Source organism: Bombina bombina, chromosome 5 (assembly GCF_027579735.1).
Source record: "Bombina bombina isolate aBomBom1 chromosome 5, aBomBom1.pri, whole genome shotgun sequence".
NCBI lineage: Eukaryota > Metazoa > Chordata > Amphibia > Anura > Bombinatoridae > Bombina > Bombina bombina.
This window is the reverse complement of record NC_069503.1, coordinates 633,814,524-633,837,048: the sequence shown is the minus strand read 5'-3', so window position 1 is coordinate 633,837,048 and position 22,525 is coordinate 633,814,524. Positions and strand designations below refer to the sequence as shown.

Below are 22,525 nucleotides of genomic sequence, written 5' to 3'. Positions count from 1 at the left end.
GGCAATGCCCAAACAAATGTCCTTTTCAGGGCAATGGGTAGTTTAGGTTTTTAGTGTTAGGTTCTTTTATTTTGGGGGGTGGGGGGATTTAATGTTAGGTGGGACTTTGTATATTTTTTGTGAAAGAGCTGATTATCTTGGGGCAATGCCCTGCAAAAAGACCATTTAAGGGTTATTCTTAGAGTAGGGGGTGTTTTTTATTTTGGGGGGTCTTTTTTATTTTCATAGGGATAAGGTTTAATTTTGTTAAATTTGGTAATTTGATTTTTTATTTTCTGTAATGTTAGCCTTTTTATAATTTTTGTAACTTTAGAATGTATTAGTTTACGTAATGTGGATTTATTTAATGGGGTGTTAGGTTAGGGGTTGTTAGGTTAGGGGGTGTTAGGTTAGGGTACTTAGTTATTTAGATAGTTATTTGCATTTTGGTTTTTGGCGGTTTAAAGGGTTAATAAGTTAATTAGGTTTATTGCGATGTGGGAGTTTTGCGGTTTAGGGGTTAATAGGGTAAATAGGTTTATTGCGATGTGGGGGTTTTGCGGTTTAAGAGTTAATAGGGAAAATAGGTTTATTGCGATGTAGAGGTTTTGCGGTTTAGGGGTTAATAGAGAAATTAGGTATATAGCAATGTAGGTGTTTTGCTGTTTAGAAGTTAATACTTTGTGTAGGATTTTATTTTTGTTATATTTCGTGCGGGCGGTGTTTTTTTTTTTTTTTAAATACTTGATGCGGGCGGTTAGTTGTTGATTGATTCCATTGAGGATGCGTGCGCAACTGCCGACGGCGACGGACATTACAAATGCAATTATAGTATATATATATATATATATATATATATATATATATATATATATATATATATATATATATATATATATATAGTGATAACATAAATGGTTTATAGAGTGCCAAGTAAAAAAATATACTACTTACCCAAAAAAGGTACTCTGCTACAGGAGGAAACCAGTAGGAAGCCAAGACCAGTGCTGAAACGTAACAGCAGAGGATCTGAAATTGGAGTATATTAAAAAACAAGAGGCAGAGGCAAAGGACAAGTTCCTGCAACCCCCATGGCAAGGCTTGTGACTAAATCCCCACTGGGGAAATATGTCACTTCCAATACATCAAATACATACATCCAACAAGCAACTGTACACTTAGGGCAAATGGACCTCAACTCAATTTGAGAACCCCTCTCTCTGAAGAATCAAATCCACATCTTCATTCCTCGACCACCTCCAGCGGAGGTAAAAACAAGACTGAGGTACTGGTGAGGTGGTGTTTTACAGAGTTCTTGGGGTTTGGGAATCTTTGCCTTCTCTAAGTGGTAGGTTAAAGTAATTCTCAGAAATAATGGATCATGGACTCTCACCACCTGTATGAAAGAAATATCTTTATGCCAAATTAACTAATATTTAAAAGTATACAATGTGAATATTAAACAAATACAAGACTCCTAAACAAAAAAAAAACAAAATAAAAAGTTTGGATTACTGACCCTTCCTCGTTCTGTAAGAGTTGTTAACATGATGATCATTGATAAACTGCGGTCCCATACCATCTGCCAGAAATGCGCGCACGTGTGAGGAAGAGGTCCTTGAGTGGCAATATACCTGTTTACAATGTCAGAGGAAGGGATTTCCATCTGTAAAAAAGTAGACAGGTACTTAATTCATATTGTATAAAAAAACAAAGGGAAATCAGTTCTTTTAAAATAAAAATTTCTTTCATGTTGAAATATAAAAAAAAACGGTCTTCATATTTTCACATATTGCATAATTTCAGTAAAATACATTAAATCTCTGCAGTGTTAGCAAAATTAGGATTCCAAATACAGACAGTTAGTTTTAAGTAAACAGACTAAAAGTTTTCATTTGCATTTCAATACCTAAACCCCATGAACAAACAAGAGGAGCAGATGTGATTTTGAGTTCTTTTAAGATGAACTATAAATGGAATTCTACAATCCCTTGCATGATAAAGGTCCTAAATATCTACAAAAAAAGAGAGAGAGAGAAAGGGGGAGCTCAAACACAGAAATCATAAAATATTTCACAGTTTTTTTATTTTGCTGTGAGAATGGATTAATAGGCCTGGTCCTCCATCCTCCTTGTGCTTATGCGTCTTTGTATTGTACACCATAACAATGTGTCTTGTTTATATGTTTAACTGATGTTTTAACTTGGCTGTTTAACTTTAACTTGCTGATGAAGGGGAAGAAATCCCTGAAAACGTTTCATTAAAGATAGCTTTGTTTTTTCACCTTGAGAAAGACCTATGAGTGCATTTATTTGCAAGGAATATTTGATTTATCTTTGCACCCAGGCAGCTGTCCCTAGGAGGGTAACACGGTAAAGAGGACGGTATTTATATTTATATATATATATATATATATATATATATATATATATATATATATATACAGGGAGTGCAGAATTATTAGGCAAATGAGTATTTTGACCACATCATCCTCTTTATGCATGTTGTCTTACTCCAAGCTGTATAGGCTCGAAAGCCTACTACCAATTAAGCATATTAGGTGATGTGCATCTCTGTAATGAGAAGGGGTGTGGTCTAATGACATCAACACCCTACATCAGGTGTGCATAATTATTAGGCAACTTCCTTTCCTTTGGCAAAATGGGTCAAAAGAAGGACTTGACAGGCTCAGAAAAGTAAAAAATAGTGAGATATCTTGCAGAGGGATAGCACTCTGCAAAATTGCAAAGCTTCTGAAGCGTGATCATCGAACAATCAAGCGTTTCATTCAAAATAGTCAACAGGGTCGCAAGAAGCGTGTGGAAAAACCAAGGCGCAAAATAACTGCCCATGAACTGAGAAAAGTCAAGCGTGCAGCTGCCAAGATGCCACTTGCCACCAGTTTGGCCGCATTTCAGAGCTGCAACATCACTGGAGTGCCCAAAAGCACAAGGTGTGCAATACTCAGAGACATGGCCAAGGTAAGAAAGGCTGAAAGACGACCACCACTGAACAAGACACACAAGCTGAAATGTCAAGACTGGGCCAAGAAATATCTCAAGACTGATTTTTCTAAGGTTTTATGGACTGATGAAATGAGAGTGAGTCTTGATGGGCCAGATGGATGGGCCCGTGGCTGGATTGGTAAAGGGCAGAGAGCTCCAGTCCGACTCAGACGCCAGCAAGGTGGAGGGGGAGTACTGGTTTGGGCTGGTATCATCAAAGATGAGCTTGTGGGGCCTTTTCGGGTTGAGGATGGAGTCAAGCTCAACTCCCAGTCCTACTGCCAGTTTCTGGAAGACACCTTCTTCAAGCAGTGGTACAGGAAGAAGTCTGCATCCTTCAAGAAAAACATGATTTTCATGCAGGACAATGCTCCATCACACGCGTCCAAGTACTCCACAGCGTGGCTGGCAATAAAGGGTATAAAAGAAGAAAATCTAATGACATGGCCTCCTTGTTCACCTGATCTGAACCCCATTGAGAACCTGTGGTCCATCATCAAATGTGAGATTTACAAGGAGGGAAAACAGTACACCTCTCTGAACAGTGTCTGGGAGGCTGTGGTTGCTGCTGCACGCAATGTTGATGGTGAACAGATCAAAACACTGACAGAATCCATGAATGGCAGGCTTTTGAGTGTCCTTGCAAAGAAAGGTGGCTATATTGGTCACTGATTTGTTTTTGTTTTGTTTTTGAATGTCAGAAATGTATATTTGTGAATGTTGAGATGTTATATTGGTTTCTCTGGTAAAAATAAATAATTGAAATGGGTATATATTTGTTTTTTGTTAAGTTGCCTAATAATTATGCACAGTAATAGTCACCTGCACACACAGATATCCCCCTAAAATAGCTATAACTAAAAACAAACTAAAAACTACTTCCAAAACTATTCAGCTTTGATATTAATGAGTTTTTTGGGTTCATTGAGAACATGGTTGTTGTTCAATAATAAAATTAATCCTCAAAAATACAACTTGCCTAATAATTCTGCACTCCCTGTATATATATATATATATATATATATATATATATATATATATATATATATATATATATATATATATATATATAAAGAGAGAGAGACAATATCCCAAATGAAAGCACTCACCGGTCTTTATATAAAACTTAGCATTTAATATGCCAAATTAAAAATCTGCATAAGGTTTGTCAAATTCACAAACCAATTCAACAGTAGAATCTAAAAACAAGCATACACATTACCAATACCTTCTTTATATGTATAAAACATGGCGGTAACGCCGTATCCATGCAAACTCTGTCCCCCAATGTTGACGTTATCAGTACCCGAATCAATTTGATGTATTATAAGGGGCATATCATGGATATTGGTATCCATTACCAAGGTAAACATATCCCTGTGCAATTATCATTAATATGCAACAAGGAGTGATATGATCTAAATAGCACACAGAGAGAAATGCACTCACAGGAACGAACAACCAGCTCAATACCATTGTTAGCCTGTTCTATGGCGATTTACCACCTGGGTGCAACTTCTTTTAGCCCAGCAATGCTTTTCACAGAGAAGAACTTTCCTGTAGTATATCAGTCTGATCCCGCCTATTACGGTCAGTCCAGCGCCGAAATATCAGGCAATTCCTCTCTGAACAAGGAACAAAGCAACCACAGACGATCGTTTCGGCCTTCATTGGGCCTCGTCAGTGAGGTGTAGCAGTATTCCTCTAAGCACACTGAGCAAGGAGTCCACGTCTGGTTTCCCCTTTTTTCCCATAGGGAGACTAAATACACACAGAGAGAAATGCACTCACAGGAACGAACAACCAGCTCAATACCATTGTTAGCCTGTTCTATGGCGATTTACCACCTGGGTGCAACTTCTTTTAGCCCAGCAATGCTTTTCACAGAGAAGAACTTTCCTGTAGTATATCAGTCTGATCCCGCCTATTACGGTCAGTCCAGCGCCGAAATACCAGGCAATTCCTCTCTGAACAAGGAACAAAGCAACCCCAGACGATCGTTTCGGCCTTCATTGGGCCTCGTCAGTGAGGTGTAGCAGTATTCCTCTAAGCACACTGAGCAAGGAGTCCACGTCTGGTTTCCCCTTTTTTTCCCATAGGGAGACTAAATACACACAGAGAGAAATGCACTCACAGGAACGAACAACCAGCTCAATACCATTGTTAGCCTGTTCTATGGCTAAAAGAGGCTGCTTCCGGGTGGTAAATCGCCATAGAACAAGCCACTGAGCTGTTGTTCGTTCCTGGTAGAGCGCTTCTCTCTTTGTATGCAAATTATTATGACCCTGGGGAAGTCTCCCTATGGGTGATGGGGGAAACCAGACGTGGACTCCTTGCTCAGTGTGCTTAGAGGAATGTGGCTGCACCTCACTGACGAGGCCCATAGGAGGCCGAAACGATCGTCTGGGGTTGTCATGTTCCTTGTTCAGAGGAGAATTGCCTGGTATTTCGGGGCTGGACTGACCTTGCTTGGCGGGATCAGACTGATATACTTCAGGAAAGTTTTCTTCTGTGAAAAGCACACTGGTCTAAAAGAGGCTGCTTCCGGGTGGTAAATCGCCATAGAACAAGCCACTGAGCTGTTGTTCGTTCCTGGTAGAGCGCTTCTCTCTTTGTATGCAAATTATTATGACCCTGGGGAAGTCTCCCTATGGGTGATGGGGGAAACCAGACGTGGACTCCTTGCTCAGTGTGCTTAGAGGAATGTGGCTGCACCTCACTGACGAGGCCCATAGGAGGCCGAAACGATCGTCTGGGGTTGTCATGTTCCTTGTTCAGAGGAGAATTGCCTGGTATTTCGGGGCTGGACTGACCTTGCTTGGCGGGATCAGACTGATATACTTCAGGAAAGTTTTCTTCTGTGAAAAGCACACTGGTCTAAAAGAGGCTGCTTCCGGGTGGTAAATCGCCATAGAACAAGCCACTGAGCTGTTGTTCGTTCCTGGTAGAGCGCTTCTCTCTATGTATGCAAATTATTATGACCCTGGGGAAGTCTCCCTATGGGTGATGGGGGAAACCAGACGTGGACTCCTTGCCCAGTGTGCTTAGAGGAATGTGGCTGCACCTCACTGACGAGGCCCATAGGAGGCCGAAACGATCGTCTGGGGTTGTCATGTTCCTTGTTCAGAGGAGAATTGCCTGGTATTTCGGGGCTGGACTGACCTTGCTTGGCGGGATCAGACTGATATACTTCAGGAAAGTTTTCTACTGTGAAAAGCACACTGGTCTAAAAGAGGCTGCTTCCGGGTGGTAAATCGCCATAGAACAAGCCACTGAGCTTTTGTTCGTTCCTGGTAGAGCGCTTCTCTCTTTGTATGCAAATGATCTAAATAGCAAACATCTGATCATATTGCTATACATAACAGAAAGTTATGACACAAAAGCCCAGCTAATTGCTAAATAATATACATCATTACGTAAAACACATTGCGCCTACATAGTCAGAATTATTGCATTAAAGGAACAATAGTGTGTCATTCTTCGATGCCAATAGGTGCATGATAGAAACTTTTAGTACCCACTAAGTCAACTAACCATTATGTTGCATTCTTGTAGATGTTGAATGTAATATTTACTATTTCAATAATATATCCCATGGATCCTGAAAATTTCTTACAGATTCTTCATCTGTTATAAAATGGTCCAAAATCCAGAATAGTATTCTATCCCCTTGTGGCTATAGTGTTCGACATGTAGATCCACCTCATTTCCAAACATAGGAGCTTGTTGGCCCTATCACCACCTCTTATGAGTGGATTTACATGGTCTATAAACATGAAAGCTTGATAAGGTATGTCTATGCTACGCAAAGTGGTGTGCCACGGGTTGGTCTGAATCACCTTGTCTCAAGGCCTCTCTAATGGCATATCTATGGTTTGCCATTCTTTCCATGAAGGTGGTTGTTTTACCAAGCGCAGGCAAATAAGAATATAAATGACATATTCACCGGTACACGTCAGCCTGTGACGAACTGTGAATCTCCTACTCTTGTGAGGATGCTGAAAGTACCTCTCTGCATACTATTACAAGTAATGCAATCACCACAGGTAAAACAAACTTTTTTGGCTGATTTCAACCATGAATTCCTCTGGTAACAAGATGCAGGGTCCAATTTCACCAGTATGTCCCTTAGGTTACCTGCAAAGTGATAAATCATCCTGGGTTGTTTCATCAGATGGAATGGTTATGTCTTATCAGACTCAACAAGTTCCAATGTTTCCGTACTGAACTAGTCAGTTGTTTATGTAGTGGGTCAAAAATGGCAACAAAATTCAATTCAGGAATATCTTTGGAGGGCCTTTTTTCTTTTGGGGACATATCATCTGATCGCTCCAATAGCCCCATCTTAATAGTATCCACCAGTTCAGGGTTATATTAACGCATAACGTCCGTGTTATTACGGTTCACCTGAGTGAGTTGTAAGGTGATTGTCCAGCTTTTTTGATGAATTGGATGATAGCTTCTTTGTGTACAAAGAAGCACCAAACTGACAGTCACCACATGTATTTACTTTAAAAATATTTAAATCAACCAAATGCATAGTATTACTATCAAATTCCAACCTGAATCGAATAGGACAATCCAACTGGTTCAATCTAGCCACCCAATCAGTCAGATCATCTACCCCCCCCCCCCCCACACACACACACCATAAACACATCATCAATGTAGCGGATATAGTAGACCACCTGAGGGCATGCTAAAGGTTGCACAAGGTGAGTAAATCACAGAGAAATTCAATGGGAGGACTAGAATAATATGTGCATCTGGTCAGCATGGATCGTACAGCCTGGAAACCCCCATCATTAGGCATGGAGGAGTTGGACACTATAGCCCCAAGGGGATTGAATAGTATCTTGGATCTCTGACCATTTTATAACAGATGAAGAATCTGTAAGAAATTTTCAGGATCCATGGGATATATTATTAAAATAGTAAATATTACGTTCAACAACCACAAGAATGCAACATAATGGTTATTTCACCTAGTGGGTACTAAATGTTTCTATCATGAACCTATTGGCATTGAATAATGACACATTATGGTTCCTTTAATGTAATAGTTATGACCATGTAGGCGCATTGTGTTTTACATAACTATGTATATTATTTAGCAACTAGTTGATAAGCCTGCCAGAGGGCAGTCTATATGTTGTAAATACAACCCCCAAGCTACAAAAAATAAAAAATAGAAATACAGAAAAAATAAACACATTATCCAAAATAAAAAAATTAAACCTAATCCCTATGAAAATAACCCCCACAAATAAAAACACCCCCTAATCTAATGCTAAACCACCAATATCCCTTAAAATGGCTTTCTGTAGGGCATTGCCCTAAGTTAAACAACTCTTTTACATTAAAAATAAGCAAAGTCCCCCCTAACAGTAAAACCCCCCACCCACCAAACCCCCCAAAATAAAAAACCTAACACTAAAAAACCTAAACTACCCATTGCCCTTAAAAGGGCATTTAGCTATTTTTCACTGCCCTTAAAAAGGGCATTCAGCTCTTTTTCAAAGTTAAAAAACAAAACAAAACTAACACTAAAGACCCAAATAGGTACTCACTGTTCCTGAAGTTTTACTGTAATGTAGTTAATATTTATTGTAATTAAGGGGTTAATTTAGGGGGTATTGGTTTAGGGGGCTTAGTCATTAAATTAGTTTTTTGCGTTGTGGGGGTTGGTGGTGTAGGAGTTAATAGGTAAATTAGGTTTAATGTGTTGTGGGGGGGGGTTGGTGGTTTAGGGGTTATTTAAAAGATGTATTAGGTAGTTTGTGATGTTGGGGTTTGCGGATTTAGGGGTTAATCATTTTATTAGGCAGTTTTTTTTTCTTCTTAATACTTTGTGCAGGCGGTTAGTTTATTTTTTTCTTAATACTTTGTACGGGAGGTTAGTTTTTTTTTTAAATACTTATTGCAGGCGCTTAGGTTTTTTTTTTTAATACTTATTGAGGGCGGTAATATTTTTTTTTTTTTAATACCTATTGCATACGGTTAGGTGTTTTTTTTCATACTTATTGCAGGCAGTTTTTTTGTTTTTTTTGTAATGCTCTGTTTGCCTTCGCTGCATCCCGGTGGATTCCGAAAATGTCAGGGTGGTTAAAGAATCCACCGCAGGTGGGGAGAGACCTTTTAATCTTATATTACTTATCTTATTGTTAACCCATTAAATATATTTTCCATTTTTTTCAGGAAACAATTGGTGCAGACCCTTGGAATAGTTTTTTAAATGTGTAAGAATTGAGATATGGATAAAAGGGATCATCCTCCTTTAGCTCCAAAAGTAAGAGAATTCAGCACTCAAATTTGAAACAATGGGCATTTATTTTGTTTCACAGTTATCCACTTGATACAAAGAAACAACCGTGCATAGGTTGCTACAAACTCATCAATGCTTTTAAAGTAGCAAATTATTGCATACCCCAACTTAATGCTTATTTACAAAACATAGCAAGTTATAACATATTTAACCTGTTACTAAAGCACACAATACCCTTTTAGGTGTGAAGATGCAAATCAAACCTGCATACACGTTAGGAGAAGTTACAAGCTTGAGTTTCAATTTTTCACATATTAAGATTTATGAGTGTTCATTTCCTTTAACGATAGTCCCATTTAAAGGGAAACTCAGGTTTTATTAAATTTTCATGATTCAGATACAGCATGTAATTTTAAACAACTTTCCAATTTACTTCTATTAAAAAAAATGTGCACAGTCTTTTATATTTACACTTTTTTTGAGTCACCAGCTCCTACTGAGCATGTGCAAGAACTCAGACTATACGTATATGCATTTGTGATTGGCTGATTGCTATCACATGGTACAGGGGGAGTGGAAATATACATAACTTTAAAATGTGTTAGAAAAGAATCTACTACTCATTTGAAATTCAGAGTAAATGCTATTGTATTGTCTTGTTATCTTGCATTTGTTGATTATGCAAATCTTACTGGTCCTTTAATAATGAAAGAGGTGCACCTCATACTGTTGAAAACACGCTTAGGGAACTTATGAAGCAAAGTCACTGTAAATGGCAAGGAGTCTTTATGAAAAGGCTCATTTTTAAGTAAGATGCAAACGCCTTTTGCAAGTAATCTTTGAGGAGACAAAGATACAAGCAATAACAAGGGAAATTGTATGGAGCAATTAAAAGACAACAGACAAGAGAAAATCTGTCCTATTTTTGCTTAAACACAACATGATTTTGGGACTAACAAGCGGTGACGAAAAATAAAAGAGATGACGCTATATGGCAGATCGCACACTTTGAAGCCCAGACGAAACCATCCTCAGAGACCAGCAATCGACTCAGGTGAGCAATCACAGTGGAGCAACATGTGAAAGCAGCAGGGCTGTGGTTAGCAGCAACATAGTTTGATGGGTCTTTAAAAACAGAATTTATGCTTACCTGATAAATTACTTTCTTTTGTGGTGTATCCAGTCCACGAGTTCATCCTTTACTTGTGGGATATTCTCCTTCCTAACAGGAAGTGGCAAAGAGAGCACACACAGCAGAGCTGTCCATATAGCTCCCCCTCTAGCTCCACCCCTCAGTCATTCGACCGAAGGTTAGGAAGAAAAAGGAGAAACCATAGGGTGCAGTGGTGACTGTAGTTTAAAAATAAAAACCACCTGTCTTAAAATGACAGGGCGGGCCGTGGACTGGATACACCACAAGAGAAAGTAATTTATCAGGTAAGCATAAACTCTGTTTTCTCTTGTAAGGTGTATCCAGTCCACGGGTTCATCCTTTACTTGTGGGATACCAATACCAAAGCTTTAGGACACGGATGAAGGGAGGGAACAAGACAGGTACCTTAAACGGAAGGCACCACTGCTTGTAAAACCTTTCTCCCAAAAATAGCCTCCGAAAAAGCAAAAGTATGGAATTTGGAAAATTTGGAAAAAGTATGCAGCGAAGACCAAGTCGCTGCCTTACAAATCTGTTCAACAGAAGCCTCATTTTTAAAAGCCCATGTGGAAGCCACTGCTCTGGTAGAATGAGCAGTAATTGTTTCAGAAGTCTGCTGGCCAGCAGTCTCATAGGCCAGACGGATGATGCTTTTCAGCCAAAAGGAAAGAGAGGTAGCGGTCGCCTTCTGACCTCTCCTCTTACCAGAATAGATAACAAACAAAGAAGTTGTTTGTCTGAAATCCTTAGTTGCTTGTAAATAGAACTTTAAAGCACGAACCACATCAAGATTGTGTAACAGACGTTCCTTCTTCGAAGAAGGATTAGGACACAGAGAAGGAACAACAATTTCCTGGTTAATATTCTTATTAGACACAACCTTAGGAAGAAAACCAGGTTTGGTACGCAAAACTACCTTATCTGCATGGAACACCAAGTAAGGTGAGTCACACTGTAAAGCAGATAACTCTGAAACTCTTTGCGCAGAAGAGATAGCTACCAAAAACAAAACTTTCCAAGATAAAAGCTTAATATCTATGGAATGTAAAGGTTCAAACGGAACCCCTTTCAGAACTGAAAGAACTAAATTCAGACTCCATGGCGGAGCCACAGGTCTATAAACAGGCTTGATTCTGACTAAAGCCTGAGTAAACGCTTGAACATCTGGTACCTCCGCCAGACGTTTGTGTAAAAGGATAGACAAAGCAGATATCTGTCCTTTTAAGGAACTAGCTTACAATCCTTTCTCCAATCCATCTTGGAGAAAAGACAATATCCTGGGAATCCTAATCTTACTCCATGAGTAGCCCTTGGATTCGCACCAACAAAGATATTTTCACAAAATCTTATGGTAGATTTTCCTGGTGACAGGCTTTCTAGCCTGAATCAGGGTATCGATAACCGACTCAGAGAAACCACGCTTAGATAGAATTAGGCGTTCAATCTCCAAGCAGTCAGACGCAGAGAAATTAGATTTGGATGTTTGAAAGGACCTTGAAGTAGAAGGTCCTGCCTCATTGGCAGAGTCCATGGTGGAACGGATGACATGTCCACTAGGTCTGCATACCAGGTCCTGCGTGGCCACGCAGGTGCTATTAGCATCACTGACGCCCTCTCCTGCTTGATTCTGGCAACCAGACGAGGAAGGAGAGGAAACAGTGGAAACACATAGGCCAGATTGAAGGACCAAGGCACTGCTAGAGCATCTATAAACACCACCTGGGGATCCCGGGACCTGGACCCATAAAGAGGAAGTTTGGCATTCTGACGGGACGCCATCAAATCCAATTCTGGAGTGCCCCATAGCTGAGTCAGCTGGGCAAATACCTCCGGGTGGAGTTCCCACTCCCCCGGATGAAAAGTCTGACGATTTAGAAAATCCGCCTCCCAGTTGTCTACTCCTGGGATGTGAATTGCTGAGAGGTGGCAAGAGTGATCCTCTGCCCACCTGATTATTTTGGTTACTTCCATCATTGCTAGGGAACTCCTTGTTCCCCCTTGATGGTTGATGTAAGCTACAGTCGTGATGTTGTCCGACTGAAATCTGAGGAATTTGGCCGCAGCTAGCTGAGGCCATGCCTGAAGAGCATTGAATATCGCCCTCAGTTCCAGGATGTTTATCGGGAGAAGAGCTTCTTCCCGAGACCATAAGCCCTGAGCTTTCAGGGAGTCCCAGACGGCACCCCAGCCCAACAGACTGGCGTCGGTCGTTACGATGATCCACTCTGGTCTGCGGAAACACATTCCCTGAGACAGGTGATCCTGAGACAACCACCAGAGAAGAGAATCTCTGGTCCCCTGGTCCAACTGTATTTGAGAAGACAAATCTGCATAATCCCCATTCCACTGTTTGAGCATGCATAGTTGCAGTGGTCTGAGGTGTATCCGTGTAAAAGGAACTATGTCCATTGCCGCTACCATTAGTCCGATTGTCTCCATGCACTGAGCCACAGACGGCCGAGGAATGGAATGAAGAGCTCGGCAAGTAGTTAAGAGTTTTAACTTTCTGACCTCCGTCAGAAATATTTTCATTTCTACCGAGTCTATTAGGGTTCCTAGGAATGGAACTCTTGTGAGGGGGGGGGAGAGAGAACTCTTTTTGATGTTCACCTTCCACCCGTGAGACCTCAGAAAGGCCAATACAATTTCCGTGTGAGACTTGGCTCTTTGGAAAGTCGACGCCTGAATTAAAATGTCGTCTAGGTAAGGCGCCACTGCTATGCCCACCGGTCTTAGAACCACCAGGAGGGACCCTAGCACCTTTGTGAAAATTCTGGGAGCAGTGGCTAACCCGAAAGGAAGAGCCACAAACTGATAATGCTTGTCCAGAAAGGCGAACCTGAGAAACTGGTGATGATCTTTGTGGATAGGAATGTGCAGATACACATCTTTCTTTTAGATCCACGGTAGTCATATATTGACCCTCCTGAATCATTGGTAAGATTGTCCGAATGGTCTCCATCTTGAATGATGGGACTCTGAGGAATTTGTTTAGAATTTTGAGATCCAGGATTGGTCTGAATGTTCCTTCTTTTTTGGGAACCACAAACAGGTTTGAGTAAAACCCCAGCCCTTGTTCCACAATTGGAACTGGGTGGATCACTCCCATAGTATGTAGGTCTTCTACACAGTGTAAGAACGCCTCTTTCTTTGTCTGGTCTGTAGACAGACAAGAAATGTGGAACCTTCCCCTTGGAGGGGAGTCCTTGAATTCTAAAAGATATCCCTGGGATACAATCTCTAATGCCCAGGGATCGTGTACATCTCTTGCCCAGGCCTGAGCGAAGAGAGAGAGAGTCTGCCCCCTACTAGATCCGGTCCCGGATATGGGGCTACCCCATCATGCTGTCTTGGAGGCAGCTGCAGGCTTCTTGGCCTGTTTACCCTTGTTCCAGCCCTGGTAAGTTTTCCAGGCTGCCCTGGGTTGTGAAGTATTACTCTCTTGCTTTGCAGCAGGGGAGGAGGAAGCGAGACCGCTCCTGAAATTCCGAAAGGGACGAAAATTATTTTGTTTGTTCTTCGTCTTGAAGGACTTGTCCTGGGGGAGAGCATGGCCTTTTCCCCCAGTGATTTCTGAAATAATCTCTTTCAATTCAGGCCCAAAGAGGGTCTTTCCATTGAAAGGGATGTTCAATAGTTTGGATTTTGACAACACATCGGCCGACCAGGACTTTAGCCATAACGCCCTGCGCGCTAAAATGGCGAAATCTGAATTTTTTGCCGCTAACTTAGCTAGTTGGAAAGCGGCATATGTGGTAAAATTAGCAGCCAGCTTAAGAGCCTTAATTCTGTCCATAATGTCCTCATATGAGGTCTCCGCTTGGAGCGCATCTTCCAGTGCCTCAAACCAGAAAGCAGCTGCAGTAGTTACAGGAACAATGCACGCTTAAAAACAGGAGGGGGGGAGGGCGGAGCTAGCTGCCAACAGGAGCAGACGTGTTAGAGGAGAGCTCCTGAAGTTAGAGTACTAGAAGTGGAATTTAAACCACATAAATACTTTTATTTGGGTGCTACTTTGACCCAGCATATTTCAATTTACTAGCCCTTCATTACCAAAGAGAAAAAGAGGACATCTGCAAATATTTACCGGTTCGTTTGGACCCGCAATACCGCGGCTACTGTTTGCCTCACTTAAGTGCATTCTACTAGCTCCGGAGGGTCGGGGATCCGCTCCGGAGCAGAAGACTCTTACCATACTAACGGCTGAGAGGCTGCTCGTGCCGCTGCACATGTGATTGGGGATCCGGTTGCTGTGCCAGCCGCTCCGCTCTGTCGAGGCCTCAAGAGGGAGTAGAATACGGGTTCGCACAGACCGCCTTCATAAGTGGCTACCGGACACCCCATTGACCAAGCCCCACAGCCTCCAACTTAGCACCCGGCATCTGGGGGCCTCAAGAACCGGAGAGAATTTGGGCGCGAAGATCCGCCATCTTGGGGAAGGCCTCCCTCTACCGCCGCGCTGCGACCTGTGCTGGAGCACAGATCGGTGAACGAACTACCTGCCGGCTGCTGCCTATACCTGTTCTAGACCTCCTGGTCGCACGGAGGTTCCTGCAGTCTCATCCGCTGATCCCCAGGGCACTAGAGTTACAGACAACGTGGGTGCGGCCGGAGGGGAGGCCTCCTAATCTAAGCTGACCTGCGACTGCAAGCTCCGGTATAAGCTCTGGAGGGTCGGGCCTGATATACTGAGGGCTGCTGCAAGATAGACGGAGGACACATTGGGAAGCAACAAGGTGAGACTGTTTGTTCCCTGTCCCTGGGTCCCTAAGATAACGTTCCCAAGATAGTGCTCAGTTAACCAGGAGGCCATTGTGGGTCTGAGCTGCCCCTGACAGGGTGAGGCTTACTTACTCATACGTTGACCTTGAGGCCTTCTTTAAATTTAGCTGGGAGCACCGTATCCCTCAGACATCCATAGGACCCTAGGGGGGAAGCACCCCACGCACTGAACTGCCAATTACATTAGGAAATAAACTACATCTGGGACCACCCTTCTCCTGTAGGGAACCTGGATTTGGGCCCTACCCCGGGTTATTCATATCTCTCTGGCTTTAATAGCTGTAATTGGAACTGCCTTGCATCCCCAGAGGGACATGCATCTACCTTCTGGAGCACAGTGCACTGCATTATTAAAACTGTGTTTGCCCTGTATATCCAGATTACATTGTGTGACTTCTTGCTAACTCTCAATTGGGTTCCCTGAAGCACATTACAACTAAACAAGGCTGCTGCGCCAGCTCAGGTGTCCCTGAATCTACATTCAGGGTGTAGTGTCTTTTTTTTGGTTAACTTGCACTTTTCCTTTCCAGGTTCTCTACCCCCTTTTATATTCTGGCTGCTGCGACAGCTTATGTGCATAGGGGTCCCTGCTCACAGGTGAAGTGTTGTTTTGTTTTTCTGCTTTAACTGCTTTTCTAACCATTTATTTCCCACAGGTCATTGCTATAAAAATTATTCTGGTTGGAATTTAAATAAGTGTTTACTAAAGTGACAACTCCTCAAGGCTCTCCCTTTCCGGCCTAGCTAGTCTGGGCTGGTCACTTCCACTTCCCTTTTTCCCTTCCTTAGTGTCGTACCCCCTTTCCCCGAGCTAAGAGGTAGATTGTTGTGAGCAGAGGTGACCTATTTTGCAGTGTTATTATATGTTCAGAAATCGAGTATAGCAAAGCACGCTGGAAAGATGCCATTATTTCTCTCCTTCTTAGGGTATTTACTGGTTGAAATGCAAGTTTGCAATGGTCTGATGTGAATAACTCATTTTTTTTTCTAGCAACTGTACTCTCACATAACTATTTGTCCGGAACATGTGCCCTTTCTTGATCTCTCATAGCAATTGTAGCTTAGGGATTGAGGTACAAAAGTGGAAAAGTGTTCCAGAAAGAGAGAATCTTGTTGCTTTTCTTAGCCAACAATTTAAAGAGAATGTTTTTTGAATAGATGCTCCTGTTGCAGGGGGTGCAAAATGTTTGCCTACAAGTAAATACCACAAACAAAAATTGGGCATCTAAAATAGAGCTGGAATACTAAAATATGCTCGCATTGCAGTAATAATATCAGTGAGAAACCATATAACAAAAGTATACTACGGAGTTTGTTGGGAATTGTTCCTGTCCCAGTATTCGCAATATTATGAAAGGAAAACATCAAACAGTCAAAGACTGCTTATCCAGGGCCCAAGCTAAAAAGAATCGTAAAGCCACAAACCAGGAAGTCATGGCTTCAGCTGCGGATCAAGATGGCACGCCTGAAGACTCCCAAGTGGACCAAATGGATATTCCTTCTATTACCCTGGTGGGGCAAATAAGAGAGATATTTCAAACAGAATTAAGATCAGCAATAGCAGAACTAAAGTCAGATATTCTGAGTATCGGTAATAGAACCTCAGTGATTGAGGACAAAGTAGATGAAGTTATAGAGGACCTGACGGAAGTTCACTCTATTATGACCGAACAGGAAAAGCAGATCTCAACATTAGAATCCCAAATTGAAGACCTGGAGAATAGGTCTCGAAGATCTAATATTAGGATCCGTAATCTACCAGAAACATTTGATAACCTTCAAGAAGTGTTACCTACTATTTTCAGGAAAATGCTACCTGACATAGAGGAGAATCTCTTATTGATGGACAGAGCTCACAGAGCCTTAAATAGGCCCCAAAACCCTAATGCATCCAGAGACGTCATAATCAAGTTTCACTACTTCTCGACTAAAGAGAAAATAGTACAAGCCTCAAGAAAGCTTCCACTATTTGAATTTGAAGGTCACAAGCTACAGTTCTATTCGGATCTGTCACCAACTACTTTAAAGAAGCGCAGAGATCTAAAGCCAGTGGTTGAGGCCCTGCAGAAAGCCAAGGTGAAATATAGATGGTCATTTCCCTTCCGACTTATCTGTACACATCATAATACCTCATACTCCTGTACCAACTTAGAGGAAGGTATAAAAATGGTGAAGCAAATGAAAATACCAATGGAAGAAACAGCCCTACCATTACCTCAAAGAGCTCCCAAGAAAAGAACTCAGCGGATCTGGGAGAGGGAAACAAGACCACAAACTCCAAGAAAGAGATCTCAGCTAGCTGAAAATGTTGATCCTGGTTAAATGTGATCAAAGAACTCAGTTGATCAATACTTGCAGAGCTCCCCCCAACAGGGTATGCCTGATTAAGGGAAGTTCTATGTTGATACACCCAAACTGAACCTTTTGGGATATCAGAGACCTAAAGAAATATTACAGTGAAATGAAAAGTTAAGGTTGTGTTTAATGTTATTAAGAAAAAAGTAAGAAATCATTACCCGTTGGTTAGCCACAGCTCCACAAAATTATTTAGAAAAGTTATGGACATTGTAGTGGATAAAATAACAATGACTCCAATTACAAAAAAGGTGTTCAACAGTTAATACGGAGCGGAGCTCGACAATATCACTACTGTCATTTGAATGTTAGAATATCAAAAGGCTATGAGACAGATTAGATGTACTGTATGGTTAGGATAAGATTTACTTGTTTAATTACTCATGTGAATGTATTGTATAAGGAAGTGCACCCCCAATGCGGGAGAGCTGTTCTAAATTAATGTTGGTTATGTATCACTTACAGATACAATTGATTGTTTTTTTCTCTTTCTTTACTTTTACTTCTCTTCTTTTCTCTTTCCGTCTCTCTTCTCCCATGGTCACTGGTGGGTTATCCTGGCTTGAGATTACTGACAGAGACACAAAGGTTAGCATCCACGCTAAGACGGGTAAGAATATGGTCGACACCAGCAGAGGAACACAGTTAAGTACGCTATATCACATTAGTCTACATACAAACTAAACAATGTCTTTTAAAATAATATCACACAATGTGAGGGGTCTCCACTCACATATAAAAAGGAAAAAAGCTATAGCAGAGTACAAGGCGTTAAACGCGCAGGTGATTATGCTTCAAGAAACACACTTTACTAGTGTTACTACCCCAAAATATTGGGATGCAGCTTTCCCAACTCAATACCATGCAGTAGGAGCTAAAAATAAAGGAGGGGTTTCTATCTTAATACGAGCCACCCTGGGATTTCAGGAGGAGGAAGTGATCAGAGACCCGGGGGGGAGATTTCTCATCTTGAAAGGTAGGATTCAAGGTAGCCCTATAATCTTAGGTAACATTTATGCTCCCAATGAGGATCAGGGAAGGTTTATAGCCAAGATTAGTAAAATACTAACCTCATGGAAGAAATACAAGATAGTCCTCGGAGGGGATTTTAACCTCACAATAAACGATCAAGTAGATAGGTCCCCAGCACCGCACAAAACCTCCTCAAAAATTTTAAGCGACTTAATTTTAGACCATAACTTAATAGATGTATGGCGTATATGTAATAGATCAATGAGAGGCTTTACCTATTATTCAGCTGCACACCAATCATGCTCTAGGATTGATTATATCTTTATTAGCCAAATTCTATGCCCTTTATTGATAGACACAAATATATCACAAACATCCTGGTCGGACCACTCTATTGTTGAGGTCTCTTTGAGGGGGTTCTTTGACCCCTCAAGACAAAGAAATTGGACGCTAGATATGCATTTATTAAAGGACGAAGTTATCTCCCAAAAATTGATCAGATCTATAAAAGAATACTGGCAAATAAATAAGAGTTCCACAGAAAATCCATTATATGCTTGGGGGGCTTTCAAATCGTACCTCAGGGGTATACTTATTAGAGAAAAGGCCCTTTTAACCAATAAGAAAAAAAGATATCCTCCGACAGAAAAAATTAGAACTCGATAAACTTCAGAAGACCCACATACAAAATAGAACAGAAGCAGGTGCTAAAGCAATCATAGCTAAAAAAGCTGAAATAGATGCTATATTAAATGAGGAGGCTTTATCTTCTTTGAGAATAATAGATGCGCAATACTTCATATACGCAAACAAGCCTGATCGAATGTTAGCTAGGAAAATTAGAAATATAACTCGTACCTCCTCTGTTCCCCAACTGCAAACTCAAGAGGGGCATCTCCTTAACGATCCCCCACAAATAGCCAATGCCTTTGCTGATTTTTACCAATCCTAATATAATCTTCAAATAGATGAGTCTAAAACTAGAGTCACACAAATTAAAACCTTTTTAGCGGAAAGTAATATTCCTCAGCTAGACGAGGACCACGCAAGCCAATTAGACGCCCCAATTTCGCCTAGGGAAGTTATGATTGCAATCAAACAAATTAAAAGTAACAAAGCCCCAGGTCCAGATGGGTATTCGGGGGGATTCTATAAGAAGTTTTCATAGACTTAGTCCCACATTTAGTTGAATCCTTTAACTATATACTACAGGGAGGTTTTGTCCCGCCAGACCTTTTATCAGCAAGAATCTGTGTGGTGCCTAAACCGGGTAAAGATAAATTTCATTGTAAAAACTATAGGCCTATCTCTTTAATAAACCTAGACCTCAAGCTTTTCACTAAAATACTGGCCAATAGGTTAAACCCGTTGCTGACCAGTCTGGTTAACCCCGATCAAGTCGGCTTCATAAGAGGGAGGAAGGCCCCCGATAATGTTAGGAAGATAATTGACTTATTTGACTATGCAAATAAAGAGAGAACGCCTTCTCTGTTCCTGTCGTTGGACGCAGAGAAGGCGTTCGATAGGATCCTTTGGGACTACATGTTTTTAACATTACAGCAGTTTGGGATAAATGGAAACTTCTTAAAGGCAATTCAAGCATTATATACGACCCCGTCAGCTTTTATCAGACTGTCGGGTTACCAATCCAAATCAATCAAGATTCGAAATGGAACACGACAGGGGTGTCCCCTCTCCCCATTACTTTTTGCCCTTTGTATAGAGCCGTTAGCAGCGACCATTAGAAATAAAAAAGACATCACAGGAATTCAAATTGGCGACACGGTACACAAACTTGCATTATTCGCTGATGATGTAATATTGACTATCACTAAACCTATGTTGTCCCTTCCCCCACTTTATAAATTACTGTCAGACTTTGGGCGACTATCCGGATATAGGATAAACAATGACAAATGCGAGGCACTAGAGACTCATCTTCCAGAGGTAACAAAAAAACTACTTGCGATAAACTTTGATTTTAAATGGGCTTCCTCTAGCATTACATACCTAGGCATTGCCATACCAAATAACCTAGACCACTTATATAAACTAAATTATAAAAAAATGTTTGCACATCTTAAAAGGGAAATGGCAACTTGGTCCACTTATAAAGTATCTTTTTATGGCAAAATAGTAATTACAAAAATGATAATACTGCCTAAGCTACTCTATCTGTTTAGAGCATTACCTATTAACGTCTCTCAAGAGGATATAAATGATATGCAAAGGTGTGTTAAAAGGTTTTTTTGGGCCAATAAAAGGGCTATAATTAACAGAAAAACATTGTTACAAAGTAGGGAACGAGGAGGATTGGGTGTGCCCGACCTACAAAAGTATTTTTGGGCAGCTAGGTTAGCACAAACCTCGCTCTGGAATATTAGAGAGGATGACATAATGTGGGTGAAATTAGAGAGTGATATGGTACGACTATATCCGATTTATCAGATTCTGTGGACACCCAAACGAGATAGACCATTGAATTGGTCCACTTACCTTTCCATAGCACATACTATTAAGATATGGGATACTCTGCAGGGACGATTCAACCTACATACAAGCTAGATCTATAGCTACGCCGCTAACCTTGCCGTCTGTTCAGATTCCAAAAGCAATAAGCAGTATTTGGGCTAACAAGGGACTTTACCGAATAGCTAATATTTTGATAAATTCTAGCACCATTTCTTTTGAGAAATATAATTCTATCCAACCAATATTACCGGGCTCCTGGCTACACTACATACAGCTGAAATCTAGGATCAGGGAAATAGGTAGACCACCTTCACACACCGAACTTACCCCCTTCGAAAAGCTATGCCTATCAACAAGCAGAACTAAGGGAGCTATATCAATTCTATACAGCTTACTAAATACTAATAGCTCAGGAGACAAAACATAATTTATGTAAGAACTTACCTGATAAATTCATTTCTTTCATATTAGCAAGAGTCCATGAGCTAGTGACGTATGGGATATACATTCCTACCAGGAGGGGCAAAGTTTCCCAAACCTCAAAATGCCTATAAATACACCCCTCACCACACCCACAATTCAGTTTAACGAATAGCCAAGAAGTGGGGTGATAAAAAAGTGCGAAAGCATATAAAATAAGGAATTGGAATAATTGTGCTTTATACAAAAATCATAACCACCCCAAAAAAGGGCAGGCCTCATGGACTCTTGCTAATATGAAAGAAATGAATTTATCAGGTAAGTTCTTACATAAATTATGTTTTCTTTCATGTAATTAGCAAGAGTCCATGAGCTAGTGACGTATGGGATAATGATTACCCAAGATGTGGATCTTTCCAGAGAGGGAGGGATAAAATAAAGACAGCCAATTCCTGCTGAAAATAATCCACACCCAAAATAAAGTTTAATGAAAAACATAAGCAGAAGATTCAAACTGAAACCGCTGCCTGAAGTACTTTTCTACCAAAAACTGCTTCAGAAGAAGAAAATACATCAAAATGGTAGAATTTAGTAAAAGTATGCAAAGAGGACCAAGTTGCTGCTTTGCAAATCTGATCAATCGAAGCTTCATTCCTAAACGCCCAGGAAGTAGAAACTGACCTAGTAGAATGAGCTGTAATCCTTTGAGGCGGAGATTTACCCGACTCAACATAGGCAAGATGAATTAAAGATTTCAACCAAGATGCCAAAGAAATGGCAGAAGATTTCTGGCCTTTTCTAGAACCAGAAAAGATAACAAATAAACTAGAAGTCTTTCGGAAAGACTTAGTAGCTTCAACATAATATTTCAAAGCTCTAACAACATCCAAAGAATGCAATGATTTCTCCTTAGAATTCTTAGGATTAGGACATAATGAAGGAACCACAATTTCCCTACTAATGTTGTTAGAATTCACAACTTTAGGTAAAAATTCAAAAGAAGTTCGCAACACTGCCTTATCCTGATGAAAAATCAGAAAAGGAGACTCACAAGAAAGAGCAGATAATTCAGAAACTCTTCTGGCAGAAGAGATTGCCAAAAGGAACAAAACTTTCCAAGAA

The 22,525-nt window shown here is 40.8% G+C and overlaps 1 protein-coding gene across 1 annotated transcript in view; it reads right to left on the bottom strand.

Annotated features, from left to right (window-relative positions):
- The window catches only part of PTPN3 (protein tyrosine phosphatase non-receptor type 3), a 651,525-nt gene that overhangs the window by 84,283 nt on the left and 544,717 nt on the right, over positions 1–22,525 (bottom strand). Inside the window, exon 24 of the mRNA XM_053714599.1 lies at positions 1,499–1,645. Coding sequence (XP_053570574.1) covers positions 1,499–1,645 — 147 coding nt within the window. The remainder of the gene's footprint in view (positions 1–1,498; positions 1,646–22,525) is intronic.